Source organism: Heterocephalus glaber, unplaced genomic scaffold (genome assembly GCF_053883595.1).
Source record: "Heterocephalus glaber isolate CG9 unplaced genomic scaffold, H.glaber_assembly_v1.0 deba00001451, whole genome shotgun sequence".
Taxonomy (NCBI): domain Eukaryota; kingdom Metazoa; phylum Chordata; class Mammalia; order Rodentia; family Bathyergidae; genus Heterocephalus; species Heterocephalus glaber.
The window spans coordinates 7,726,055-7,753,467 of record NW_028258301.1 but is presented as its reverse complement, the minus strand read 5'-3'; the positions used below and the strand labels follow the sequence as shown (position 1 = coordinate 7,753,467).

Genomic DNA, 27,413 nt, shown 5'->3' with positions numbered 1-27,413 from the left:
GGCTTTCCCAAGCCCTTCCACCTGCAGGGCTGGGGAAACCAGATCCTGATCTGCCAAGGATAAGAGCCCCAACTCCATCCCAGTGCCAACACTTGTCCTTGGCTTTGCACTGGAAGCTGATTATCTGGTCTCCCAATGCCCAGGGCCTTGTCACCCCCACCCCTTGCCTGCCTACCTGCTCTGAGCAGCAGCCTGCACTGAGGAAGAGCTGGGCCCACCTGCACTCTCCAGACTTAAGTACCCGCCGAGTCCATAAAGTTGGCTGGACGGAGGCTGTCATTGATGGATGAGGCTGTCACCCAGCTTCCCCTGGTCCTGAGAACTGGGTGTGTCTCCCTACCCCTTCAGGGCTGGGCTGGCTTTTGAGTGGCAAAACTGCCATCCATGCTGACCCCACAGCTCGTGCAGGCGACGCCATGTCCTTCGAACCAGGATGATGGATGGCCATCCTGTGCTCCAGGTGAGAAGCATGCAAGATAAAGTGTCACTGTAGTACCAGCTGCTGGTCACAGCCTGAAGGCACAGGCACTGTGCCAGGGCGCTGCCACTTCATTTTTTTTTCCTTTCTTTTTTAATTTCTTTTCCTAGTACCAGGGATTCAACTCAGGACCTTACGCTTGTGAGGTGGGCACAGTGGCACTGAGCTAAATCCCCGGCTGCCATGTCATCCTTGCACAGAATCCTCACTACATGTGGGCGTAATCATGGCTGCCGCAAAAATCAGGCTCCAGAAGGTAAGTGATTTGGTCACCGTCACACAGCTAGGACATGTTGGAGGCAGGAGCCAAAGCTGGTGGACTTCAAGTGCTAGAAGTAGCCTAAATGGCCAGGCTCTTCCCCACCCCACACTCCAGGGCTGACAAGGCCACAGATCTGGGAACTTAGGCCCACAGTGTGGAAAGCCCTGGGTCCAAAATCTTGACTCCTGGGGGTACTCTGGGTCTTGAGTCGCTTCTTTCATTTTACAGTCTCCTTCCTTCCTCCCTATCTGTAGAACTGGAGATTGAAACACAGCTAAGCTACATCCCTAACCCTTATTTAAAGTTTATTTAGAGACAGGGCCCTGCTAAATTGCCCAGGCCAGCCTCAAACTTTCTCAATCCTCCTGCCTCGGCCTCCCAAGTAGCTGTGGGCCACCACACCCAACTCTCATCATCCATTTCTTCATCTGTCCAAACTAAAAAATAATACCTATGACACTGATCAAATTAGAAATAGAACTTTATCTGTTTTTCTTTTTTTTGGTTTTTTGAGACAAGGTCTTGCTATGTAGCCCAGGCTGGCCTCTAAACCTCAGCAACCCTCCCACCTCAGTCTCCCAAGAGCTGGGATTACAGGTGAGTGCTGCTTTGCCTGGTGCCCTAGCTCATTTTTTGTTTATTTGTTTGGTGTTTTTTTTTTTTTTTTGGTACCTGGGATCAAACTCATGTCCTTACGCTTGCCCAGCAGGGGGTGAAACCACTGAGTTAAATCCTTGGCAATTGTATTTTTTGTTTGTTTATTTGTTTGTTTTGGGTACCAAGGATCAAACTCAGGTCCTTGAACTTTCAAGGCAGGCACCACCGGAACCACTGAGCTAAATCCCTGGCCCCTGGCTCTTTGTTTTTTGAGGCAGGGTCTCCCTTTATCGTTCAAGCTGGCCCTGAACTCACTACATAGCCCACACTCGACTTTGTACTTTTTTTTTTGCTAGCTCATTTTTAATTGTTCCTTCAAAATTCAGCTCAGGAGCTGGTCCTGATGGTGCACACCTGTAATCCCAGCACTGAGGAGGCTGAAGCAGGAGGATTGCTGTGAGTCCTAGGCCAGCCGGAACTACATAGTGAGACCTTGTCTCAAAAAAAAAAAAATCCACTTCAGGGCTGCTTTATTCTCTGATGCCAGTGCTGCCTATACCTCACTAAGCTCTGGTCCACAGAGAATGGTGTAAGGAGGTCTCTGTACCATGGCTTATTCAAGGCAGGCTGCCTGCAGATCTACTGGTGCAAAGCCCCAGGAAGCAACTGGATACAAAAGCCTCTCCTAAAAAAGGCCTGTGCTGGGGTGGGGTTGAAGAAACCTCAGCATTGCAGGCCTGATACTGAGTGTGCCATGAGACTACACATAATTGGAAGTCCACTGAACATAGCTATAGATACAGGTGCAGAGATTTTTGTATTAGTATATGTTTGTGACACACAGAGAATACATCCATCATGGGGAGTTGGTACATGTACAAATTGCATTTTAGTCCTCTTTTACTTTCCTTTCCCCTCTCCTTCTTTCCCTAGATCCCCTTCCCATCTGTATAAAGTCTACCTCCCTGTTTCCTATCCTCTGTCTTTTATTTTGCTCTTTAAATTATCTATGCTTATTTATATGTGAGAAACCATGTGATATTTAACCTTCTGTTATTTACTTTGCTTAGCATTATGGTGTCACGGTGCATCCTTTTTCCTATAAACGACTCAAATTTATCTTTATTTGTGGCTATTACTCCACTGTGTATAAATACCACATTTTCTTGCCAGGGATTTAGCTCAGTGGTTTTGCTGCCTGCTGCGCAAGCGCAACAACCCGAGTTCGATCCCTCGGTACCAAACAAACCAACAAACAAAAAAATAAATAAAATAAAATAAAATACCACATTTTCTTTATCCATGTACCTGTTGGTGGACACATACACTGCTTCCAAGATTTAGCTGTTGTGAGTTGTGCTGCTAAAAACATGGATATGATGTCTTTAACTTTTGGGGGAAGATATCCCAGGAGAGGGATAGCTGGGTTGAATGGAATTTCTAGTTTTAGTTTCTTGAAGAATGTCCACAGTGATTTCCATAGTGGTTTCACCAGTGTACATTCCCACCAGCATTGTAGCACGATCCCTTTTCCTCCATAACCTTGCCTGATTTGTTGTTTTTGAGTTCATGATGATGGATGATGGCCATTCTTTCTAGAGTAGATGGAATGTCAGTGGTTTTTTTTTGGGGGGGGGTACCGGGGATCAAACTCAGGTCCTTGCACTTGCGAGGCAGGCAGCGGCACCACTGAGCTAAATCCCTGGCCCTCAATGTTGTTTTGATTTGCATTTCTCTAATGGCCAAAGATGCTGAACTTTTTTTCATGTATTTATTGGCCATTTGCATTTCTTCTGTGAAGTATATATTCATTTTAATTGGCTGGTTTTGATTGGGTGATTTATCTGGAGGGATCTAATTTTTTGAGTTCCTTTTTTTTTTGTACTGGCGATCCAACTTAGGACCTTGCAGTTGTGAGGCAGGCGGGGGTACCGCTGAGCTAAATCCCTGACCCTAAATTCTTTATAAATTCTAGATATTAGTTCTCTGTCCAAGGAATAACTGGCAAAAAAATATCCTATTGTGTAGATTGTCTTCACTCTGTTGGTTGTTTCCACTGAACTTGTTTTTATTTTTGTTTTTTGAGATGGGTCTCATTATGTAGTCCAGGCTGGTCTTGAACTCACTGCAATCCTCTTACCTTGACCTCCTGAGTACTGGGATTACAGGAGTGCACCACCACACCCAGCTCCACTGAATTTCTGATTCCCATACTCCCCATCTAGCCTCTGGTATGAGAAATTGCCCAGGACTTCAAAACAGATCTGTCCTGCTATTGGTGCTTCGCAGGAGGCAAGTGAGGCCTTTATAGTTGGCTCTTTTGAAGACATTAGCCCCTGTGCTCTCTGTGCCAAATGTGTGGCGGGGTGTGGTGGCACATGCCTATAATCCAGCACTCAGGAAGCTGAAGCAGGAGGATCACTGCGAGTTCTTATTGTATTTTATTGTTTGTTCCTTTTTTTCTTTTCTTTTCTTTTCTTTTTTTTTTGGTACCAGGGATTGAATTTGGGACCTTGCACTTTTGAGGCAGGCAGCAGAACCACTGAGCTAACTCCCCGGCCCTTATTGTTTGCCTATGAGACAGGGTCTCGGTATGTAGTTGAGGCTGGCCTTAAACTCACTTGAACCTGCAGCAGTCCTCCTGCCTCAGCCTCTCAAGTACTGGCGTTACAGGCATGCACCACCACACCTGGCAAAAATTCTTATATTTATTTATTTTCAGTACTGGGAATCAAACTCAGGACCTTGCACTTGTGAGGTGGGCATGGTGCCACTGTTCCCAGCTGTTTATTTTTTATCACCAGGAGTTCAAGGCCAACCTGGGCTACCTAGTGAGACTTTGTCTCAGGAAAAAAAAAAAAAGAAAACAAAGACAAAAAATGCATCCACTATGATGGAAAATATTTCATTTTCAAAAATAAATAAATAATGCTGGGGATGTAGCTCAGTGGTAGAGACCCTGCTGTCACAGGTCCCTGGGTTCAGTCCCCAGTTCACATGCACACCCAGCACCCAGTGTGTAGGGGAGAGGATGGGGCAAGGAGATGATGGGGGAAGCGATCAAAGTATGTTATGCATGAATCCGACAAAATGAAACCTTGTTTGTATAAGCAATCCACTAATAAAGACATAAAAGAAAAATTTGTTTTTCCTGTTCTCCCTGTTATCAGTAGTTCTGAACTTTGGATATTTTTTCCATGGGGTCAAAAGTACCTAAGTGTATGATTGCAAATGAAAAAATAGAGGACAAATCAGATATTGGCAATTTTTCCATTTTCATTTGCTTGTGGAAAAAAAAATTTTTTTTTAAATAGGATCTCACTGTGTCGCCCAGGCTGGCCTGGAACTCAAAGTCCTCCTGCCTCAGGGAGCCTCTCCCCCTCAGTGCTAGGATTAGAAGAGTATGCCACCACTTCCCCATCCTTTTTTATTTCAAGACAGGGTCTCAAAATGCCTTTGAACCTTGAAATTTGGCTCCTCCTGCCTCAGCCTCCCAAGTAGCTGAGATCTCAGGTATGTTCACTGCCACTGCCTGGCTGGGTTTTCTCTCTTGCAGTAGTGACTCACACTGGTCCATGTCTTCTGACAGACACACTTATCCTGCAGCCCCAGGGACACCCAAGCACGAGACTGAGTCTAAGTCACCTCAGTAAACCTCAGGAAGACCTGAAAGCTAGCAAGCACCCTTTCTTTTTCCCCTTCCTCTCCCTTACTCCCACTTTCTCTCCCTTCCTTCGTTCCCTCTCTAGTTTAACAGGAAAGACATCAGGTTTCACCACTACTGCCCTCCCCTGGTTCTTTTTTATTTTATTTTATTTTATTTTATTTTATTTTATTTTATTTGGTACCAGGGATCGCACTCGGGACCTTGTGCTTGTGAGGCAGGCACCCGAACCACTGAGCTAAATCCCTGGCCCCCTCCCCTGGTTCTTTTGAGAGGTGTCTGTGACACAAGGTGGGAAACCTGCTCAGGGCCTGACTGGAGTTAAGACCTCCTTCATTCCCAGGTGAGAAGTCACCAGGAATGAAGAACAGGACTGTGTGTCTGTGAAAGAGCCAGGACCTGCTGGGTGCAGTGCCACACACTTGTATTCCCAGCACTAAGGGATGCTGAGGCAGGAGGATGGAAAGCTCAAGCCTAGTCTGGGCAGCTTAGCAAGACCTTGTCTCAAAATGAAAAATAAAAAGGGCTGGAGAGGGCTGGGGATTTAGCTCAGTGGCTTCACTGCCTGCTGCGCAAGTGCAAGGACCCAAGTTTGATCACCAGTACCAAAAAAAAAAAAAACCCAAAAAGCAAAAAGGGCTGGAGAAGTAGCTCAATGTGAAGCGGGCAGGAGGGGGGAAAGACCCAGGGCGTCAAGGATGTAGCTCAGTAGTGCAGTGCCTGCCTGGCAAGCTTGAGGCCCTGATTTCCGTTATGGGTACCAAAAAAAAAAAAGACTCAGTACCTGAGTTGAAGAAGGTGAGATATCAGCTCCAGGGCCTCAGCCATCTTGGCAGTGAAGCCCTTTCCCAAGCTTCCTGTGGCTATAGGCTTGTGCCACCACCCGTGGTTTGTGTTTATCTTTGAGGACAGAATGCTTGTAGGCCAGAGGTTCCTCTTCAGGTCAGCTAGCTGAAACTGGATAGATCCAAGATCCAAGACAGCCAGTACCTTTGCAATAATCTCATCTGCATGCTAAATGACACGCCCAGGGCCATGACAGTTGACATTTGCCTTGATGATGACTAGAAAGAACCAGAAAAGGAGCAAAAAGGCCTACTTGTAATCCCAGAACTTTTGAGAGGGCTGAGGCAGGAGGATTAAAACTGTGACCCCAGGGCCAGGGATTTAGTTGTGCCTGCTGCACAAGCGCAAGGACCGGAGTTGGATCCCCAGTACCAAAAAAAACACACCAAAAAACAAAACTATGAGCCCAGCCTGGGCAATTTAGTGAGCCTGGGCAACTTGTCTCAAAATAAAAAATAAAAGGAGTGGGTATAGTGGTACACGTCTGTTGGGCCGGGGATTTAGCTCAGTGGTTCCGCTGCCTGCCTTGAAAGCTCAAGGTCCCGAGTTCAATCCCCAGTACCAAAAAAGAAAAAAAATAGAGATCAGTGGTACACGCCTATAATCCTAGTACTCAGGGGGCCGAGGCAAAAGGATTGCTGTGAGTCCAAGCCCAGCCTGGAGTATACAGAGACCCTGTCTCAAAAAAAGTAAAGAAAAACAAAACAGAAAGGGCTAGAAATGTAGCTCAGTGTGAAGCTCCTGGGTTCAATTCCTAGTACTGGAAAAAAGTATATGGCAACAGTTGGAGTGCCAGCCCTGGTCTCCTGAACAGCTCTTCCCAAGGCAGCCAAGCTGGGGTTATTGTGACCCTGCACCCCAGCTGCCTTCCATTGCCCTCACATTTCTGCCTGTCACTCCAGCTTCTCGACTGTGAGTTTCCCACAGAATCAGTACAAAGGTGCACAGCCTGAAGCCTCTGCCTGGGCAGGGGCAGCCCCAACCCACCCTGCCTCTCCCTCCTGAATCACCTTATCTCCTTTCCCACTGTTTTATGGTCCCAGAGAGGGAACCAGGCAGCCTGTAAATCACCCGCCCCACCCCACCCCACCCCACCCCACCCCACCCCACCCCACCCCACCCCACCCCACCTATCCTCCTCCTGCATCTCTCCCTCTCCCTCTCTATCTCTCCTATTGGTTCTGCCCACTAGCTCTGTCCTCAGTGGCTTGGAACCTGCTCACCAAGGTCTCCAAGCTTTGTGACCTTGGCAAGTCGCTTCAAGTTTGTGCTTAATTTCCCCATGTGGAAAGGGAGATAATATCTATCTCATGAAGTTGCTGTGAATATCAAATGAGTTAATTGTATAAAGTGCTCAGAATAACCCAGTGTACTACAGCTATCTCCCCACCCCCCTTTTTGCGACAGTATCTTGCTATGTGGCCCAGGCTAGTCTTGAACTCCTGGACTCAAGTGATCCCACCTCAGCCTGACAGCAGCATGTGGAGGGGGAGCTGGAGGTCAGCAAGGTGCTGGGCAGTAATCTCACAAGAGAGACTGCCCCAGACCAGGTGTGAGGAAGATGAGCCAAGGGCGTTCATATCAGAGATGTCTGGGGATAAACTTGGTAGAGGTTAGGCATAAGTAAATATGTGCTGACTTTCCCGGTTGCTTTTTATCTAAAGCAGGCTCTTGGCCTACCCTTGTTTACTTCCTTCACAGTACTTTTGGCAGCCTGCAATTACTTTGTTTTATATATTTGTCTGTTTCCATAAAGCAGAATCAAGTAAATTAACTTGAGTGCTGTGACCTTGATCATTGGGGTTTTTTTCTGGGGGGAGGGTTTGAGACAGGATCTCACTATGTAGCCCAGGCTAGCCTTGAACTCACAGCAATCCTCCTGCTTTAGCCTCCCAAGTGCTGGGATTACAGGCATGCACCACCACACCTAGTTACCTTGATCAGTCTTATTCCAGACAATGCCTTGCACTCGGCAGGTAATCTCAAGAAATCTGTGAGGTCTTGGTGGCTGGCACTGAGCAGGGGTCTCAGGTTCCAAGTGGCCCTAAGACTAATTGCCCAAAAGCCCATTCTTAGCATTTGAGAATACCCAGTTCCTAATTTTCACTTTCTGGCTGCTGATCGAGGGCAGCGGGTATTTTCAGAAGGGAATGGGGGACCTCAAGGAGCCTGAGATCTGAGATCTGCCCCTCATCAGTGTAGGAGTGAGCGACAGGTGTGGGGGCCGTATGCTGGTAATCCCAGCACTAGGGAGGCTGATGCAGGTTCAAGTGAACTGCAAGTTCCAGAACAGCGAGACCCTGCACTACACAGCAAGACCTTATCTGAGGGAAAAAAAAAATGTAGAAGTGGGTAGAGAAAAATGTGGCCTGCAACATAAGAACCTTGAATACAAGGCTGTTTGACTTCAAAACCCAGGATGGCAGTCCCCCGACCAAGCAATCCAGACTCCGGAGTGTTGCTCCTCAGTCCCTGCAGGGGACAGCACTGGGTTGAGCCTGAGGGCTCGGGCCGGGGCGGGGGACGCGCCCACTCCAGGCGGGAACGCAGATCCATCTGCTTGCTGAGGAGACGCCCCTAGGTGCCTGACCCTCCCACTCCGATTTCAGCGTATGCCCCGAAGACTGGAGAATGAAAGGATCCCGGTTAGCACGACACGCAGTCACAAGGGCGGAGAAGGTAGAGAACGGAGATCGCTTGGCTTCCCCGGCTAGGTTGCACCTACGTGATGACTAGTACTATGGTGGTGCCTTTAAAACGCGAGCAGGAGGCGGGGCCTCAGAGTGCGTCAGGTCGGAGGAGGTGCTTCTGGGTGACGTCAGGGCCTCCAAGGGGCGTTGCTTCGCTCTGACTCGTCTCCAGGGAGGGGGCGGTGCTCTCGGTGAGGAGACGCGGCTAGGGGGAGGCGTTCATTGATAAAAACGCCGGGCTCCCTCGGGCTCCAGCGCAGCGTAGCAAAACCAGGCAGCGCCACGCGCGGCCAGGGCCGGGCGGAACCAAGGAGCCGCCGGGCCAGCGCTGCGACGCGCCGCCTGCATGGAGCCCGCTGCGGGCTTCCTGTCTCCGCGTGCCTTCCCGCGTGCGGCCGTCCCGCCTGCGCCCCCGGCTGGCCCCGGGCCGCCTCCGAGTGCCCTGCCCAGACCTGAGGTGGAGACGCTGGCTGGACCACCGGCGCGAAATCCCGGGCGCCTCATCACTGACCCGCTCAGCGGTCGCACCTACTTCAAAGGCCGCTTGTTGGGCAAGGTGGGCCGGGCTGTCTGGGTGGGGAGCGGCGCTAGCCGGGTGGAGGGACTCCCGCCGGGCCGGGCGGGGACCTCCATGGAGCGCCTGGCCTGATGCCCCTGCTCCTAGGGAGGGTTTGCCCGCTGCTACGAGGCTACTGACACCGAGACTGGCAGCGCCTACGCGGTCAAAGTCATCCCGCAGAGCCGCGTCTCCAAGCCGCATCAACGCGAGAAGGTGGGTTCAGGCACCAAGGACGAGGGATGGGGTGGGGACAGTGCCGTGGGAACCCTGGAATGATGACGACCTTGCGCTCCCATTGTAGATCCTCAACGAGATTGAGCTGCACCGAGACCTACAGCATCGCCATATCGTTCGTTTTTCACACCACTTTGAGGATGCTGACAACATATACATTTTCCTGGAGCTCTGCAGCCGAAAGGTGAGGGATGAATTCCAGCGGGCAAGGGGGTAGGAGGAGAAGGCGGGTCTTAAAATCCAAAGCTTTTGGGCCAGGGATTTAGCTCAGTGGTTCTGCCGCCTTCCTCGAAAGCGCGAGGTCCCAAGTTCGATCCCTGGCACCAAAAAAAAAAGATTATCAAGATCCAAAGCTTTGAAGGGGGACTCAGGGAGGGTTAGCAGGGGCTGAGGCAGTGGCTCTCCACAGTCCCTGGCCCACATCTGGAAGGCCCGGCATACTCTGTTGGAACCAGAGGTTCGTTACTACCTGCGGCAGATCCTTTCTGGCCTCAAGTACTTGCACCAGCGGGGCATCTTGCACCGGGACCTTAAGCTGGGTGAGACTCCTGGGTCAGCGGGGTGGGGCTAGGAGGTGGAGGAAGGAAGGAGTCTGACACACCTCTGTCTCTGTCCAGGAAATTTTTTCATCACCGAGAACATGGAACTGAAGGTGGGGGATTTTGGGCTCGCAGCTCGGTTAGAGCCCCTGGAGCAGAGGAAGAAGTGAGTGTTTGAGGGAAGAGGTCATGCACGATCTGTGTGTGACACAGATGGTGTGTGTGGCAGATGGTGTGTGTGGGAAGAAGCAAGGTGACCTCCTGATGTGCATGTGATAAATAAGGAAGGGGTGATGGGCTGTTTGTGTACGTGTGGAGGTGGCAGTCTGAACTGCTGGGATTGGTGGAGAGGGTGAAGGTCGTGTTGAATGTGTGACACAGCTGGGGGAGGTAACCCTGAGTCCCTGAGACACGTAGGGGAGTAGGGATTCTTGGAGGTGTATGACTGACCCTGTGTGAGGAAGGCAGGGGACAGGTGTGTAGGAAAGGGAGGATGTGACACCCTGTGTGTGTGTAAAAGACCCTACTGTGGCCACTGTGGTTGGGTGTGTATGACACAGATAGGCACGTGTGGCAGATTAGTGTTTGGGGGGATGTGACAGCTGGTGTTGGTGTGTTTATGGCAGACCATGGGAGGTGACAGCCTCATGGGTGTGTGACAGACGGGAGTGGGGGAAGGGACCAGCCATGGACCCTCTGTGACCCTGGAGGAGGGGCTGGGTTGGGGGTCAAGGCCTCCCCCACTCCTGCAGAGCAGCTGAGCAGCTGTGCCAGGAGGGTGGGCGGGGACTCAGCTCTCATCCTCAGCATCCATTGTCCCAGGACAAGCAGGAGCTCTCTGCCCTTTGGTGACAGGCAGCTGCTTTGTCTAGAGTCACAGTGGGGGCAGGAATAGGGAGGGCTGCTGGGCTGAGTCTGAGCCCTCCCCTCTGCTTCTACCCTCTTTAGGACCATCTGTGGCACCCCCAACTATGTGGCTCCAGAAGTGCTGCTGAGACAGGGCCATGGCCCCGAGGCAGATGTGTGGTCACTGGGCTGTGTCATGTGAGTGCCAGGTTCAGTGGCAGACAGGTTGTGGCTGCATGGATGGGGCATTCCTACCACTTTACTACTGACTCCTGTGTCCCTGGCCCACAGGTACACTCTGCTCTGTGGGAGCCCCCCCTTTGAGACAGCAGACCTGAAGGAAACCTACCGCTGCATCAAGCAGGTCCATTACACGCTGCCTGCCAGCCTCTCACTGCCAGCCCGGCAGCTCCTGGCTGCCATCCTCCGAGCCTTGCCCCGAGACCGCCCCTCTATTGACCAGATCCTGCGCCATGACTTCTTTGCTAAGGTCTGTGGCTCTCAGACACCTGGCTTCCATTTGTATATTCCCAGGGGATTAAATGGGGCAAGTGACAGGACCCCTGGGGCCTTTTCTCTATTGACATGGCTCCCCTCCCAGGGCTACACCCCGGACCGGCTCCCTGTCAGCAGCTGTGTGACAGTCCCCGACCTGACACCCCCTAATCCAGCAAGGAGTCTGTTTGCCAAAGTTACTAAGAGCCTTTTTGGCAGGAAGAAGAAGAGTGAGTGGGGTGTCAGTGGGTTGAGGGTACAGAGTGGTAGAGCTGCTTGTCACATTCATCTTGGGGATGTGAGAGTGTGGGTGCCTGTGAGCCCCTGGGGAGAAAATGTGTCATCCAGGCACTTGAGAAGTCCTATCTCAGTGTCATCCTCCTGGGAAACAGGGCTGGGAGGACACTGAGGTCTGCATTCGTCCTCCCCCAGATAAGAACCATCCTGAGGAGAAGGAGGAGGTGTCCTGCTTGGTGAATGGGCTCATGCGCACATCCCTTGGCCATCAGGACACCAGGCCGGAGGTGAGATGCTCACGTGGCACTCTCCCCTGACTCATTGCCACCCCAGCAGCTGAGGGAAGCTGGGGATAAAAGGCTGATGAAGCATCCAGCCCCGTGGTGGCCTAATTGGCGGTGTCTCATTAGCCAGCTGGGGCTGACCTGGGGTGCCCTGGGAACCAGGGCAAGGCCGGGCCATGAACTTCCAAGGATTTGGATTCTGAGGCCTCTCTCTTTTCCTACCTATCCCTCCAGGTACCAGCAGCTTCTGGTCCAACCCCTGTGAGCCTGGTAGAGACAGCAGCTGAAGATAGCTCACCCCGTGGGACGCTGGCGAGCAGTGGAGATGGTAAGGAGCCAGGGAGGATGAAAGGTGCTAGAGGTTGCTGGTCCAGGGACCAGAGGGAGGGAATCTGTTGGCACAGGGATGTGGGCTCTGTCCAGGAGGGCTAATGGCTAAATCTGAGGGCCCTGTTCCCTTCAGGTTTTGAAGAAGGCCTGACTGTGGCCACAGTGGTAGAGTCAGCCCTCTGTGCTCTGAGAAACTGTGTGGCCTTCATGCCCCCAGGTAAGGCTTATGTCTAGTACACATGAATGGGGTGGGGCAGGCAGGAGCAGATCCTCACTCCCTCCTCTCGTGACAGCGGAACAGAACCCTGCCCCACTGGCACAGCCAGAGCCTCTGGTGTGGGTCAGCAAATGGGTTGACTACTCTAACAAATTTGGCTTCGGGTATCAACTGTCCAGCCGCCGCGTAGCCGTGCTCTTCAATGATGGCACACACATGGCCTTGTCAGCCAACAGAAAGTAAGTACTGTGTGGCATCCCTTGTATCCAGGCTATCGTACCTAGCAGGGCTGAACCTGGTGTATATTTTGGGGCTTAGGGACCTGGGGTTTCTTGGGGTGGGGCATTGGTAGAGGGCTCCCTTTCACCTCTGCCTCCCCCTTTCCAGGACGGTGCACTACAACCCCACCAGCACAAAACACTTCTCCTTCTCCGTGGGTGCTGTGCCCCGGGCTCTGCAGCCTCAGCTGGGCATCCTGCGGTATTTTGTCTCTTACATGGAGCAGCACCTCATGAAGGTGTGTAGGCTAGGGTGTGGCATGTTGAGGACTAACATGTGCTGGTCCCTCTGATTCCTTTGGTGGTGGGTGTGGGTGTGGGGGAGTGAAAAGGTAGAGTTTGAGGGCTGGGAATTTAGCTCAGTGGTTTCACCACTTGCTGTGCAAGCGCAAGGACCTGAGTTTGATCCCCGGTACCAAAAAAAAAAAAATAAAGATAGAGTTTGAACCTGTAAGGAAGGAAGACATCTACAGGAAAGGCCTGCCTCAGACCAGGAAGTAGCCTGCCCTGCCTCTGTGTCCAGGGTGGAGATCTGCCCAGTGTAGAAGAAGTAGAGGTGCCTGTCCCACCTTTGCTGCTGCAGTGGGTCAAGACCGATCAGGCACTGCTGATGATGTTCAGTGATGGCACTGTCCAGGTGAGAGTGAATTCTAGAGTTGGGGGGAAGGTCTGGGAGGCCAAGACTGTTGGGAAGGAAATTGTCTGGGGCCTAGGCCCTGGTCACTATCACCTTCTTGTCCATAGGTGAACTTCTATGAGGACCACACCAAGCTGATCCTCAGTGGCTGGGAGCCCCTCCTTGTGACTTTTGTGGCCCGAAATCGCAGTGCTTGTACTTACCTCGCTTCCCATCTCCGGCAGCTGGGCTGCTCCCCAGACCTGCGACAGCGACTCCGCTATGCTCTGCGCCTGCTCCGGGACCGAAGTCCAGCCTAGGCCCCACCCTATAGTGTGGCTGTATCCCGAGCCCTGAGGCCTGTGCCTATTAAGGTTCTACTCCTTGCCTTTGTGGCCCTCCCTTTCCTTTTGGTGCCTCACTGGGGGGCTCTGGGCTGAATCCCCCAGGGAATCAGGGACCAGCTTTACTAGAGTTGGGGTTGGCCTATCCTTGCTGTTTCTTACCCCCTCTCCGAGATAAGCCTGAGCCTTAGTCCCCAGCTAGGGGGCATTATTTATGGACCACTTTTATTTATCGACAGACATTTATTTATTGGGATGTGAGCCCCAGGGGGGATCTCCTGGAATAATAAATCATTTTGCAGAATTTGGAGGCCTTCTTATTCGCAATAGAGCCCGTGGACAGTGGCCACAGCAAAGAGGGAGGCATTGGTGAAGGATGCGGAGGCCAATCCATCCCGTGCCTCATCCCAGAGCGCACGGCTGACCACAAGCACATCTTGGCCAGCTCGTGGCCCCAGCACCACGCTGCACACGAGCTTGTAGCGAGGCAGGTTGAACTCACGCAGGCGCATGCGCATCTGCTCGCACAGCTCTTGGGTCAGCCTCCCTGCCTCCGGGCCCGAGTAGCATGCGTTGTGCAGCCCTGCATCCAAGGCTGCCTCCAGGGCCCGCTGGGCCCGCATAGCCTCCCAGCGCTCCCCAGGTGCAGGCTCTATTCTGTAGGAGGGCGCCACCCGACGGGCTGGTGCCAGGGGCAACCCTGAGAAACTGACCCTTGAGACTAGAGGGGACACTGGTCCCAGGGATGGCCTCCGACCTCCAGGCCCAGAGCCTGGCCCAGCCAGCGAGTTGCGTCTTGAGAAGGAAGCAGGGAGGCCCAGGATGGATCCACGGCGGGAGGCTGGGCCTAGGCCTGCGCCTGTGGGTCGGGCCTCATGGATGCTGGGCAGGCGGCTTCCAGGCTGCACTAGTGGTAGTTTGTTCCCTGGATCTTTGGTCGACTCCTCCTCCTGACGTCCAGGGGCCAGAACCCTGCCAGCCATGGACCTGCGGACTGGAAAACCCACTCAGGATGGCATTCAATGGCCATCTTTCCATACCACCAATCCTGTCAAGGGGTTTTACATCCCTCCTCCCTTTTTTCTGTTACTAAAATCCAGCATTTTTACATTGAGCTACTGTCCAAGTCCTTTTTATTTTGAGACAGAATCTTGCTGTGTAGCTCTGACTGGCCTCAAGCTCACCATCCTCCTGCCTCAGCCTCCTGAGTGCTGAGATTACAGGCTATCACTATACATTTTTTCTCTCTCTCTCCCTCTCTCCCTCTCTCTCTCTTTTTTTCTTTTTCTTTTGAAGGCATCTCACTCTTGCCCAAGCTTCTTTAGGTTCCTGGGCTCCAGTGGTCTTCCTGCCTCAGCCTCCCAAACAGCTGGGACCATAGGGACTAGGGACTACAGGCATGTCCCACCCCACACCTCTATCCCTTATCCCCATCCTAGTGATTGTGAGCCTTTTAGAGCTTTCAATGATAACAAACAGCCCGCTGCAGCACCCATGCCCTAGGTTCACCACCCCTGCCCTATCCCTCCTGACCTGTTTTTGGAATAAGTGGATCAGTTTGTCTGGGGCTGCCTGGTTTCCTAGGTGCTTAGAGGGTTAAAGACTGTTAGGGACAAGCTGGGGAGGGATGCTAGTGTCTGATCCTGAGCTCTACTTGCTCTTGGGCACCATGGAGTTGGCTAAGTGAGCTCTAAATATCCTTTGATACTCTTCCTTTTTCTCCTTTCTGCCTGACTTAACCAGCAAAGGAGAGATGAAGCTGGCTTCTGGCTCACCCTGGACAGTAGAAGTGGAGCCTCCAACCCTTAACCAGGGGGAGCAGATTAACCCAACTTCACTCCCATAGATCCCTCCAGCCCTGGGATCGTCAAATCCAGTCAGCCACCTCTATCTGCTCTAGGCAGGACGCAAAAGATCCCCACAGCAGGCTGAGGCTGGGGACAGGGTACCCACGAAGCCTCTGACTCCACCTTCCACCTCCTACAGAATCACTTCTGGGATCACCCGCTTCTCACCCCTCCGCTCCCGAAACTCCCTCAGGCATCTGAGTCACCTGCAGCCTTTGGCCTCCAAGCACTCTTCACTCCACAGCTGTCTCTTGGCTGGCCAAGTTGGTGGGGTGGGAGGGGAAAGGCAGTGTTGTGCAGTTGCCATGGGCTGCAGGGCAAGCACTCCTCCCTCCCAGGGTCTCTTGCTCCAGTCTGCCTTTGGCGTAACCTGGGAGTGTTACTGTGAGCAACTGCAGAGAGGGGGGCAGCGCCTGAGTGATTAGGAAGAGGTGGTTTACAGGGGTGAGAGGCGCGGGGCCATACGCTCTCCATAGGCCCAGGAGCCCTGGTCAGAAAGGCATTCCATCCAGGGCTCTTGGTGAAATGGCTGGATGACTGGCCGTTTGTGAGCAAGTCACAGGGGCCTGTGCTATGAGGAAACCTTGAGGAGGCGGGGGGGGGGGGGGGGGGAGGTGGCTGCTCAGGAATCCAGGATCTGGGCTCACAGGAAGGAGCACGTCATGGCTCTATCGTCTCCTCATCAGCTTCAACAAGGACAATCATTTCCGCTTCAGGCACAGAGTGAGGGTGGGGCTTGGATGACTTCCTCAGTTCAGGGCTATGTGTGGGGGAGGGGAGGCCAGTGGCTCAGCTGGGAGGACCAGGCCTGATACAGCCATGACCCAGTGGCAAACCCAAGTCCAGTCTCCTGACCCTTGCTAACCCAAGTGCCTGGGGCTTGTCCCCAGCTGGCCACACCTCTTGTGTGCCTCAGAGCCTAGGTTACCCCTTCCCCACAAGCAGTTGCATCTCAGGGATGCCACAGGCTTTGAGCTTCTGTCAGAGCTGACACCTCACTGGACCGCTGACTCTTAAGCTAAGTACAGGCCCTGAAAACCATCTATGGGGGTGAGGCTTTTCCCAGTTGATGGGGGGTTCCCCATCCTAGTTAACTTGATTCTAACTTATGAGCCTGTGGGGGAAGAAGTAGAAAGGCAGGGGAATTGAACTCAACCTGGCGCAGGCAAGAGCCAGTGCTAAGACCTTCAGACTCTGCTTAGGGCCCCTCTGCAGGCTGAAAATTTCCCCTGGGCCTGTGGGGAGGTAGGCGGAGCCTCCTCAGGCCCAGCTCCAGTTTCCATGGAAACCCAAGGCTTCCCACCCCCTGGCTGCTCGAGCAGGCTCTGAGCCTGGGCCTCCTTCTTCACTGCGTCGGCTCCAGCCTCTGGCTCTCTTAGGTCCCCTTCTGTTTGTCCCCGTTCCTGAGGCTGTGGCCTCCTCAGCAGGCTTCTGATGTCTTTTAAAGGAACCTGGGCCTCTTCTTCCTTAAAGAAGAAGAGCTTCTCAGCCAACAGGTCTCCTGGGCTCCTGCCCCTCCCTCTCAGGCCTCTCTAGTCTCCTCACCACCTCAGGGCCTGACTGGGGCCCCCCTGAGACAAACAGCAGCAGGTCTCCTGGGCCACTCTACTCATCCCCTTGCCCACCCATGGAGACCCCAGGACTGGTCGTGCATGGACAGGCTGCGCCCTTTTCCACAGCACTCCGAAGCCTTGTCAACAACCCCCAATACAGGTGAGGGAATGGGCCCTGTGGGCAAGCTCGGATTTTCCCTCTGAGGAGGCCTGGGTGAAGGGGTGGGGAATGAGACTTGGCCCTCGTCCCTGGTGAACTCGTCTGTGGGAAAGTAGAAGGTGGTTACTGTACTTTCTGGTGTGTCCATGACATCTTGAGAGTCAGAGGTGGTGGGTGGTGGGGACTGGAGCCTGCCACTGGTGTGTGAGCTCAGGCAAGGAAGGCCCTTTCTTCTCTGGGTCACTGGCTGGGTCCTCTTCACAGAGAGCAAAAGAGCCCTCCATCCCTAGATCCTGGGAGATGGGACCCTTTCATAGTGCATGCCGCTAGGTGTTGGGGCTCCCTCCTTGAAGGGGCAGAGAAGCAGATGGGAACTGGGGAATCACAAGAGGAACAAAGCTCAAGGGATTGAGCCAGAGTCCCAGACAGGAAGTAGTCAAGGGTGATGGTTATTGGTTGCCTAAAATGGTGATCAGGAGATCCAAAATGCAGCTTTCTGTCCCCACTGCTCAGATCTAGACTCATCTCCAAGGACTGGTGACTGTCACAACCCTGCCTCTTTGGAGGGATAACAGTCGGGCTTGAGTAGAGGGAAACCTTGGCATTGGATCTGGAACTAGGAGTGGCCTGGAGGCACAATTTTTTTTTCCTGTCTCCTACCCTAACCTTGTTCAGAGGCCCAGAGGCTGAGGCCGGAAGTGATCACGAAGATGGAAAATGTGGTCGGGCCTCATGATGCATCACTACCATGTCTGTTTGCAGTCAATGCACTCCCTGCACCCCACATCCCCACGCCCTTTTGCCTTGAGGAGGGCTGAAAAAAGCTGAGTTGGCAGCCAGTGGAGGAGGTGCCAAGAAGAGCTTCCTTTCCTCAAGACAGAGGACAGAAGGGGGATCAGCCTTGCTTGCATCAGCCCTCAGTGACTGAGCACAGCTACCTCCTCTGAGACGTGAAGTCATGATCGAGAAACCTGAGGTTTAAAGATAGTCATGTGCCTGTTGTACCATAGGGTGGAGCTGGAACTAGAACTCAGAGCTGTGTCCCAGATGACTTTCTGCTGGAAGGCTAAACCCCGTTTCTTACATTACAAATAAGGAAACTAAGGGCCAGAGTGGGCACAAGCAAAGCCCAAGCTGTACCCTGGACTCCTCTCCCCTGGCTCTGCCACTCTCTCCTACAGTGATGTTTGCTTTGTGGTTGGTCAAGAACGGAAGGAGGTATTTGCCCACCAGTGCTTGCTGGCTTGTAGATGCAACTTCTTCCAGCGACTTCTGGGCTCAGAGTCAGGCCCTGAGGTGCCTAGACCCGTGGTACTGAGCACGGTGCCAGCAGAAGCCTTCTTGGCAGTGCTGGAGTTCCTGTACACCAACAGTGTCAAGCTGCACCACCACTCCGTGAGCACCCTGAGCAGGGCTTGGGTGGGAGAGGCTGGGGTGCAGGAGTCTGCCTGCTACACTGTGGGCCCATGGGCAGGGGAAACTCCCTTGCTTCCTCAACTGCCCTCACTGCAGGTGCTGGAGGTGCTGACGGCAGCTGTGGAATATGGGCTGGAGGAACTTCGAGAGGTGGGTTCTTGAGCCAGGCCCTGTTTCTCTTGTCTCTCACGGGCTCAGTTCACACCCTGCTTCCCACACACTGACCTGGAGGGAACATGTCACACACAGATGAAAGCATGGATATTTCTCCGTGTGTGGAGGGCATGTTAGTATGTCTGTATGTAAAGGATTTTTACATGCCGTGTGTGCTGGGCAGGTGATAAAGGCATAACAACAAATCAGCCTGGTCCCTGAGAGGCGCTAAACATAGAAATGGAAATACTTAATCTGGTGGCAGAGTGTGATAGTTGAGAAAAAAAACCATGCTGAGGCCATGTAGGCAAAGAATTCCTGGAGGAGGAAACATTCATGTTGGATTTTGTCAGAGGGGAGTGGGAAGATGTTATAGTCAGAGTCACCAAAGTCACTAGTGTGAGATATTTGATGTGGCTAGATTAGAAGTGTGAGAATAGAACAGGGCCCAGGGTCTGGTTCATGCAAGGTCTTCAAGAATCTGGACTTTCGAACACCTATAATCCCAGCACTTGGGGAGGCTGAGGCCATGAGTTCGAGGCCAGCCTGGGCTATCTAGAAATTTTTTTTTTTTTTTGGTACCGGGGATCGAACTTGGATCCTTGCACTTGTGCAGTGGGCGGCGAAACCACTGAGCTAAATCCCCGGCCCCCAGCCTGGGCAATCTAGTGAGTTCAAGGCCAGCTTGAATTACAGAGTGAGACCTTGTCTTAAAAAATAATAATAAAGGGGCCCGGGATTTAGCTCAGTGGTTCTGGCACCTGACTGGCAAGTGAAAGCTCCCAAGTTTGATCTCTGGTACCAAAAACAAACAAACAAAAAATAATAAATAAAATAAAATAAACATCTGGACTTAAAGCTGGGCTGGGCAGCTCCCAACAACAAGCATGCTTGGGGCCTGGGGATTTAGCTCAGTGGTTTTGCCGCCTGCTGCCGCAAATGCAAGGACCCGAGTTTGATCCCTGGTACTAAAAAAAAAAAAAGAGTAACAAGCCTGCTCACTGCTTCTACGGTGCGACTCAGGACATCTCTACATAGCTCATACCCATTTCTGTTCCCAGTTGTGCCTGGAGTTTGTGGAGAAGGTGCTGGATGTGGAGCTGGTTTGTGAGGCCCTGCAGGTGGGTGTTGCTGGACTGGCCTGGGAGGAGTCTGGCTTTCAGTATGTAGTTCTAGGCTCCCGGTGGCTAGCCAGGCATGGAGTTCAAGGCCAGCCTGAACCACAAAGCAATATCCTGTCTCAAAACAAACAAACCCCTAAAAACAGCCAACCAAACCCAAAAACCTGTTGGGGCTAGAACAACTTGGGAACTTGAGAAGAGGCAGAAGTGCACCAAAGATGTTTATGGGATAAATACGGTGCCCATCGGCAGGGTAAGGTGTGGGAGCAAGAGCTGAAGGGTCAGAGGTCTCTACTGGTCTTCTGTCAAGGCCGGGGAAGGAGAAGAATAGGGTATGGAATTGAAGAGCGAAGCCTAGGGCACCAGGTGGAGTTTGAAGAATATGCTTGGTCTCCTTTAGAGTCTGCTTGTACGTGCATGTGATAATGGGGACTTTTACTGAGTTTAGTTTCCTGGGACACTATAAGCCTCAGTCAGCCTTTCCAGTTAGTGCTAAGGTCAGGATTCCAGTGATGGTCCCCTGTGCAGGGCTGAGCTACAGGGCTTCTCCAGTCTCCAACTTGACATCCCTCATTCTGTTCCCAGGTGGCTGTAACCTTTGGCCTAGGGCCGCTGCAGGAGAGATGCATAGCTTTTATAGAAGCCCACAGCCAGGTACCGCTCCTCAGCTACATACCCCCAAGCCCACACACCCCACCGTGCTCCCCCCTGACCCACTCCCGACCCACAGGAAGCGCTCCAGACCCGCGGCTTCCTGGAGTTGTCAGCTGCTGCGCTCCTGCCTCTGATGCGGAGCGACAAGCTCTGCGTGGATGAGGCTGAGCTGGTCCGGGCTGCCAGGAGCTGGGCGCGCGTGGGAGCGGTGAGTGGGGGCGGGAGGAGAGAGAGGGCACTATTGGCAGTGCCGGCCGCTGGCACCCAGGGAGCCAGCGGGGGTGGGGTGGGGGCAGGTCCTCTGGCCCTCCCGGGCTCAGGGCTGGCGTTCGCAGGCTGTGCTGGAGCGGCCTGTGGCCGAGGTGGCGGCCCCGGTGGTGCCAGAGCTGAGACTGGCCTTGCTGGCCCCGGCGGAGCTCAGCGCCCTGGAAGAGCAGAACCGGCGAGAGCCGCTCATCCCGGTGAGGAGGCGGAGAACCAGACCCAGCTGCTTGCAACGTGGCGAAAGGGAGCTGGAGGGCGTGGCTCGGCTCGGGGTCTTCGGAAATGGGGCACTGCAAGTCTGCGGTGACCAGCCTTCTCTTCCAGGTGGAGCAGATCGTGGAAACGTGGAAGTGCCACGCTCTGCGGCGAGGGGATGCAGCCCAGGGGGCACCTTGCCGCCGCCGGAGGGGGACCCTGCCCCGGGAGCACCACCGCTTTCTGGACCTGCTCTTCAAATGACGCCAGGCCCCGTCTTGGGTCTGTCGAAACTTCAGCTCCCGACACACTCTGCGCTCGGAGCGGGCTTCTGCTCCTGGCATGCTTGGCAAGCCCAGCGCCGGAAGAAGGTTCTGTGCAGGGCGCTAGCTGAGCCTGGTGCTTGGGGTGAGGTCTGTGGCGCGGGACAGTGAGAGGAGGGCTGGGCCTCGTGGCAAGGGCAAAACCCCAAAGCAAGGGTTCCTTCGCTCCACGCCCTCACTCTCCTAACCAGCCTGCTCTCCTGATTCCCACGTTTATCTGTTCAGTTTAGCCTCCCCTTTAATAACAGACCTGTCTCTTAGAGCTCCCGCCCAGAGTACCCTACAGACGACGCAGCACAGTGCTAAATCTAGTTTCTCATCTTTCAGAAGCTCTGCTCTCAGCGTGCCTGTCATTTGCGTGGGTGCCCACGCCGAACACTTGGATCTCATCCTTCCCTTACCCTTCTCCCACACCTGCCTCACGTAGCTTCTGCTTTTTTTTTTTTTTTTTTTTCCCGAGACAGGGTCTTGTTACGTGGTTCAGACTGGCCTTGAACTCACTGTGTAGCCTAGGCTGGCCTGGAACTTGTGGCGATCCTCCTGCCTTAGCCTCCCAAGTGTGGGACCACAAGAATGTGCCACCATGCTGGGCTCACACATAATCCATTTTGTAAAGGTTAGGTGAATATTTTCCCATTTAAATCTCACTTTAGTCCATAGAATTTTTTTTTTTTTTTTTTTTGTACTGGGGATCGAACTCGGGTCCTTGCACTTGCGCAGCAGGGGACGAAACCACTGAGCTAAATCCCCGGCCTAGAATTTTTGTTTTACTTTTTTATTTATTATTTTTTTACTTTTTTATTTCTTAGAATCACAGGGTGAGCCAAGCATGGTGGACCATGCCGGTAATTCCCAGCACTTGAGAGGCTGAGAGTCAGAATCTGTAGTTCAAGATCAGCGTGGGATACATATCGAGTTCAAGGCCAGCCATGGACTACAGTGGGGAGATCTTGTCTCACAAAAGCCAAAAAGGCCTGGCATGGTATCACACGCCTGTGATCCCAGCACTCCGGAAACTGAGGCAGGAGGCTTGCTGGGAGTTCGAGGCCAGCCTTAACTGTGCAGCCACACCCTGTCTCAAAGAACATGTGTGTGTGCGCGCGTGCGTGCAAAACTCGGTAGGAGAGCATGTGCGTGTGTGAGAGACCCTGGGCTCAATTCTCAGCACAAAACAAAGTCAGAACAAGTGGCATAGTGATTGTGTCTTTCAGGATACTTGAATTTAAACTCCACTTTCACCATTTACTGTCTTTGTGACTTGTCTGAGACTATATTCCATCATTCTATGACTCAACTTTTATGATATCAGGGATTGAATCCTGAGCCTTTCCTATGCTAGGCAGGTGTTCTACCACTCATCTGTATCCTAGCCCAGTTTTGTTATTTATAAAGTGGATATAAGAACCTATTTAGGTGTGGTGCACACCTGGAATCTGAGCAATCTGAGAGGTTGACCCAGGAGGACCACAAGTCAGAGCTCACTTTGAGACAGGTTATTCCTCTGTAGTCCAGGCTGGGCTCAAAGTCTTAGCCAGCCTCTTGCCTCAAGCGTTGGACCACTTGGCAAAATAAATTTTAAATATGCTGAGAACGTAGCTCAGTGAAAAGGCCCTGGGTTCACTCCCCCGTACTGGAAAAAAAAAAAATTAAAACAATAAAAATTAATTTTGTGAAACTCATAACTACTGGAACAGATTACAGAAACATGCACTCAAAAAATAAATGTATTTGTTCCACGTGTGTTCGTGTCGGAGAAATTGGTTCATCATCAAGACAAGTGAAATCAATTTCATAACTATCCCACAAACAAGGTCAGGTTTAAAAAAACATCGGTTGTCTCCGTAAGTACTTAAAAAGTAGAACAGTAAATAAAATTAATCCAAAAACACCAAACCTAAAAAATTAACACAAAAGTTAGCAAATACAAAAGCAAGCCGGAAAAAACCCATCAATATTTCCAAGAGTTAACTTCAATGTATCTCAAAAAAAAAAAACCCCTTACCTACACCGAACACAGTCAACAAATACAGTCTAATATTTTCACCAGTAGCTTGACAGTCTCGTTAAAAACGAGACCTCAAAAAATTGGATAATGACTCAGAATTGTTTCTCTCCACGGAAATCTTTAGTAAAAGGCGAAAGATTTATGCGATCTGAAGAGAAACCAGAGTATGCTGGTTTGGGTCCACTGCTGACCTCCCAGAGAGAGGGAATCCTTATCTCGGTTATGGTTGTTTAACACTGGCTGCACGAGCTACCTGGCTACAGTTCATGGAAGAATATCTTTCCCACCCGCGCCCCATGATTGTGGAGCATCACCGCGGGGATGGATCTCAAGCACTGCGGAGCGATCTTCTCGTGGTGCACCATGGGTATGCAAATTAGGGCGGCTGGCCCTGGATTCCAGACAGTCGCTCTTTACTGTTCTTTGCTCCGCAACTGGTGTGGCCGCGGGAGGTGTAGGCGCTTCCCTCCAGTGCCGGTGCCGAATGCCACGTGTCTCTTCTCTCGCCGGGCCTGGGAGTGGTAAATTAACAGTCCCCCATTGTTAGGGTTCTTCTGCCCTGTTCCTTATCGGCGTGGAGTCCCCAACCTAGGGAGGCAGAAATTAAAACCGCCGAGCAAAGCGCTCAAAGGCAGTGGGACGGCGCAGGAGGACATCGCCACCTCTTGGGGAAGATAGAATTCTGTTCTATTTTTTCCCCCCAGAATTTATTTTTAAAATTTAGTACATGTTTGCGGTACATAATGATTGTTTCTTGTGGGGAGTTGGTACAAACTTGTACATCTTAGTTCTTCTTTCATCCTTGGTCCTCCCCTCCCTAGCCCCATCCCTTGCTCCCTTTCCCATTTGAGAAAGAGCTGTCTCCCTGCTTCCTATTACCTGTCTTTTATTTTGCTGTTTAACTATATTTTGAGTTTCTCTTATAAGAGAAACCATGCAATATTTAAGCTTGTGTGTCTGATTTATTTCACTTAGTATTAAGGTCTCAAGGTGCATCTGTTTTCCTGCAGACAACTCGTTTATCCTTCTCGTTCCCTTTTTTTTTGGTACGGGGGATCGAACTCTGGACCTTGCACTTTCGAGGCAGACAGCGGCACCACTGAACTAAATCCCCAGCCCCGTTTATTCTTCTTTATGGCAGAGTAGCACTCTATTGTTTGTAAATACCATATTTTCCTCTCCTGTTTCTTTCTCCTCATTTTCTTTATCCGTTCATCTGTTGGTGTATATATAGGTTACTTCCAAGATTTAGCTATTATGGCTTTTTTGGGTTTTTTTGTGTGTGTGTGTGTGTGGTACCAAGGATCGAACTCAGGACCTTGCCCTTGCAAGGCAGGCAGCGGCACCACTGAGCTAAATCCCCAGCCCAGCTATTATGAATTGTTCTACTATAAACATGGGTGTGCATGTATCACTGTATTAGTAGGCCTTTAAAAAAAAAGTAGGTCTTTAACTCTTTCTGGAGAATACTTAGAGGGTGCATGGCTGGGTCAAATGGAATTTCTATTTTTACTTTATTTATTTTCCTTTGAGACAGGGTTTCCTATGTAGTTCATGATGGCCTTGAACTCACTAGATAGCCCAGGCTGGCCTTGAACTTGTGGTGATCCTCCTCCCTCAGTTTCCTGAGTGCTGGGATTACAGGTGTGCACCACAATGTCTGGCTACTTTTTATTTATTTTTAAATTTTTGACTACTTTTATTTTTGAGGAATCTCCACGCTGATTTCCACAGTGGTTGCACTAGTTCACATTCTTACCAATAATGTAGAAGGGTTCCTTTTCCCCTGCAGCCTCCAGCATTTGTTAATATTTGACTTCCTGATGATGCTACTCTTTCTTTCTGGTGTAAGATGGAATCTCAGTGTTGTTTTAATTTGCATTTCTGTAATGGCCAACAATGTTGAACTTTTTCATCATGTTTTTATTAGCCATTTGTACTTGTTCGAAGAAGTGTCTATTCATTTCAGTTGCCCCTTTTCTTTCTTTTTTTCTTTTTTTGGTACCGGTGATTGAACTTGAGACCTTGCGCTTGTGGTTGTGAGGCAAGCGGCGGCGCCACTGAGCTAAATCCTCGGCCCCAGGTGCCCGTATTTTGATTGAGTCTTTTATTTTGTGGGGGGGGTCTAATTTTTTGAGTTCTTTATGTATTTTAAATATTATTCTTCTGTCTAAGGAATAGCTGACGAATTTTTTTTCCCCATTTTGTATGTTGTCTCTTTACTCTATTGGTTGTTTTGCTGTTCCGAAGTTTTTCAATTTGTTATGATCCCATTTGTTTATTCTTGGTACTATTTGCTGTGCAACTGGGGTTCTGTTGACAAAGACCTCCCTATACCTATGACTTCATGAGTTTTACCTATTTTATCTTCCATCAGATTGTTTCTGTTTTAACATTTAAATCTTTTGATCCATTTTGATTTTAGTGTAGTCCATCTGGTCATTGTTTTGTTTTGTTTTGTTTTTGTGTTTTGGAGACAGGGTCTCGCTATGTTATTCAGGCTGACCTTGAACTCACTATGTAGTCCAGGCTGGCCTCAAACTCATGGCGATCTTCCTGCCTCAGCCTCCTGAGTGCTGAGATTACAGGCATGTGCCACCACACCTGATCTTTTTCTTCTTTGAATGTGAAATGAATCATTATGTACTGAAAACATGTACTAATAAAAAAAATTTAAATGTGGACTGCTCCATGCAATTGCATGTTATCCTTGTTCAGGGCCTGTGCTAATCTTCTATGTATTGTTACAATTTTAGTCTATGTGCTGCCAAAGAGAGTACCCTCTTCCATTTGTAGACATGTTAGCATTGATTCAACTGTATTAGCCTGTGTGTAGCTTTTGGCCAGAGATGAATGTCTGGGTGGGGTGGGTTGTGAGAAGGCACTGTTCTTGAACGGGATCATTCTGTGAGGGTGCATGGCTGGACCTGAGGTTATGTGTTAGCCCAGGGATGACTGGGGAGGGCACTGTATTGCAGCCCACCTAGGGATGTGGCCAGATTTGTAAGGCTTACATACGGCAAGCTGGCCACCCATCACTGCCTAGAGCTGAAATCCAATGCCCTTGTTGGTTGCTATCTACATTTCTGGACAGTTCCCCCACTGGGTAGCTGGCCAGAGCTGCCTCCCACCTGTCTGGCTGATGTACAGAGGCTTTGACCTGAAAGTTGCTCTGGCTGTAGCTCCTTTTCCTCAGTCATGAACCTCCTAAAGCCTCTCCTCAGGCCCTGCTCTCTCTTTCTCTGCTTCAATTGGCCACTTTTCCAATCTGCTTCTACTTTGCCTTCTGTCTCATGGCTTTGACCCCTATTCTTGTCCCTCATGCTGATGAGGCGGGAAGGTGGGCATTATGTCTGGAGAGGTGGGCAGGGCTAGAATACAATGCTTCTGAAAAACCACACAGTAGCCGGGCATAGTGGCACATGCCTGTAGTCCTAGCACTTGGGAGGCTGAGGTAGGAGGAGTGCTGCAAGTTCAAGGCCAGCCTGGGCTACATAGCAAAACCGTGTCTCAAAAACAAAATAAACAGGGCTGGGGATTTAGCTAACTGGTTCTGCCATTTGCCTCAAAATTGCAAGGCCCCGAGTTCGATCCCCGGTACCAAAAAAACAACAATAACAAAACAAAAATAAACAAACAAAAAAACCAAACCACCCCAAAAAAACCACACAGTAGAGCTTGACACCAAATATACTTGTATCATTTTATATACTAAGCACTTCAGATTGTTACCAAGATTATGACAAAAATTCAGAATCTAGGGTCTTTCCCACCCAGAACTAGAGAAGCCCCAGGATCTCAGGCCCCAACACCTCATAAGCCACCCCAATCTCTAATCCTATTATAGTTCAGATCTGGAAAACCCCCCAAATCTCATGAGTGTAGAGGTGGGGCTTTTAGAAGGTGAGCAGCTCATGGGGCTGCTGTGAGGTGGTGGGGCTCAGTTGGAAGAGGTGGGTGCTTGGGGCATGCTGTCCCTCCCCAGGGCCTCTCTTCTTCCTCTGCTTCTTGGCTGCCATGAAGGGAGCGGCTTTCTTCCACCTTGCTCTTTCTGCCTTGGAGTCAGCCAACAATTGACTGAACCCCCTGAACCATGAACTAAATTAAACCTCTCCTCCTTTGTGTCAGGTATTGCGTCTCAGCAATGGGAAAGCTGACTAATACATTTATTTACAAACTTCCAACTCTGCCCAAAAGAAAACCACA

The 27,413-nt window shown here is 51.2% G+C and overlaps 3 protein-coding genes and 2 non-coding genes across 12 annotated transcripts; 2 read left to right on the top strand and 3 right to left on the bottom strand.

Annotated features, from left to right (window-relative positions):
- Positions 1 to 325: 325 nt before the first annotated feature.
- Plk3 (polo like kinase 3) lies at positions 326 to 13,820 on the top strand. 2 transcript variants are annotated; one of them, XM_087214906.1, is made up of 18 exons: positions 326 to 460; positions 589 to 734; positions 4,775 to 4,850; positions 8,457 to 9,093; positions 9,202 to 9,309; positions 9,398 to 9,514; positions 9,740 to 9,869; positions 9,948 to 10,035; positions 10,818 to 10,913; positions 11,007 to 11,205; positions 11,317 to 11,440; positions 11,643 to 11,734; positions 11,966 to 12,059; positions 12,195 to 12,278; positions 12,355 to 12,517; positions 12,666 to 12,795; positions 13,080 to 13,193; positions 13,301 to 13,820. In XM_087214906.1, exons 4-18 carry the CDS (start codon positions 8,884 to 8,886, stop codon positions 13,490 to 13,492), a joined length of 1,941 nt encoding a protein of 646 aa, XP_087071032.1. In that variant the 5' UTR covers positions 326 to 460; positions 589 to 734; positions 4,775 to 4,850; positions 8,457 to 8,883; the 3' UTR covers positions 13,493 to 13,820. The 2 variants fall into 2 exon arrangements, with proteins under 2 accessions (XP_087071032.1, XP_004872964.1); XM_004872907.4 differs by lacking the exon at positions 4,775 to 4,850.
- On the bottom strand, positions 13,740 to 15,680 carry Dynlt4 (dynein light chain Tctex-type 4). 2 transcript variants are annotated; one of them, XM_004872905.4, is made up of 2 exons: positions 15,532 to 15,680; positions 13,740 to 14,510 (listed from the first exon to the last, which is right to left on the bottom strand). In XM_004872905.4, exon 2 carries the CDS (start codon positions 14,497 to 14,499, stop codon positions 13,834 to 13,836), a length of 666 nt encoding a protein of 221 aa, XP_004872962.1. In that variant the 5' UTR covers positions 14,500 to 14,510; positions 15,532 to 15,680; the 3' UTR covers positions 13,740 to 13,833. The 2 variants fall into 2 exon arrangements, with proteins under 2 accessions (XP_004872962.1, XP_004872961.3); XM_004872904.4 differs by having other exon boundaries at positions 15,570 to 15,632.
- A 290-nt stretch (positions 15,681 to 15,970) lies between these two features.
- On the top strand, positions 15,971 to 22,942 carry Btbd19 (BTB domain containing 19). 6 transcript variants are annotated; one of them, XM_004872908.3, is made up of 8 exons: positions 15,971 to 17,076; positions 18,258 to 18,471; positions 18,589 to 18,642; positions 19,707 to 19,766; positions 20,352 to 20,420; positions 20,497 to 20,628; positions 20,756 to 20,881; positions 21,009 to 22,942. In XM_004872908.3, the coding sequence occupies exons 1-8, from the start codon at positions 16,991 to 16,993 to the stop codon at positions 21,141 to 21,143; spliced, it is 876 nt and encodes a 291-aa protein (XP_004872965.2). In that variant the 5' UTR covers positions 15,971 to 16,990; the 3' UTR covers positions 21,144 to 22,942. The 6 variants fall into 6 exon arrangements, with proteins under 6 accessions (XP_004872965.2, XP_021106440.2, XP_021106441.2 ...); XM_021250781.2 differs by having other exon boundaries at positions 20,756 to 22,942; XM_021250782.2 differs by having other exon boundaries at positions 18,258 to 18,642.
- Positions 22,943 to 23,258: 316 nt separating this feature from the next.
- On the bottom strand, positions 23,259 to 23,375 carry LOC147827332 (U5 spliceosomal RNA). The gene has a single exon (XR_015452671.1). It is a non-coding gene; the product is annotated as a U5 spliceosomal RNA (small nuclear RNA).
- A 2,505-nt stretch (positions 23,376 to 25,880) lies between these two features.
- LOC147827331 (U6 spliceosomal RNA) lies at positions 25,881 to 25,987 on the bottom strand. Its single transcript, XR_015452669.1, has one exon. It is a non-coding gene; the product is annotated as a U6 spliceosomal RNA (small nuclear RNA).
- Between the last annotated feature and the right edge of the window lie 1,426 nt (positions 25,988 to 27,413).

Excerpts from the sequence above, each read along its gene's own strand:
- Plk3 (XM_004872907.4), top strand. The coding sequence starts at position 8,884 with ATGGAGCCCGCTGCGGGCTTCCTGTCTCCGCGTGCCTTCCCGCGTGCG. Across the intron at positions 12,279-12,354 it reads TGTGGCCTTCATGCCCCCAG|CGGAACAGAACCCTGCCCCA; the intron begins GTAAGGCTTATG and ends CTCTCGTGACAG. Across the intron at positions 13,194-13,300 it reads TCAGTGATGGCACTGTCCAG|GTGAACTTCTATGAGGACCA; the intron begins GTGAGAGTGAAT and ends TCTTGTCCATAG.
- Dynlt4 (XM_004872905.4), bottom strand. The coding sequence starts at position 14,499 with ATGGCTGGCAGGGTTCTGGCCCCTGGACGTCAGGAGGAGGAGTCGACC.
- Btbd19 (XM_021250780.2), top strand. The coding sequence starts at position 16,991 with ATGGAGACCCCAGGACTGGTCGTGCATGGACAGGCTGCGCCCTTTTCC. Across the intron at positions 17,077-18,257 it reads GTCAACAACCCCCAATACAG|TGATGTTTGCTTTGTGGTTG; the intron begins GTGAGGGAATGG and ends TCTCTCCTACAG. Across the intron at positions 19,767-20,351 it reads TGGTTTGTGAGGCCCTGCAG|GTGGCTGTAACCTTTGGCCT; the intron begins GTGGGTGTTGCT and ends TTCTGTTCCCAG.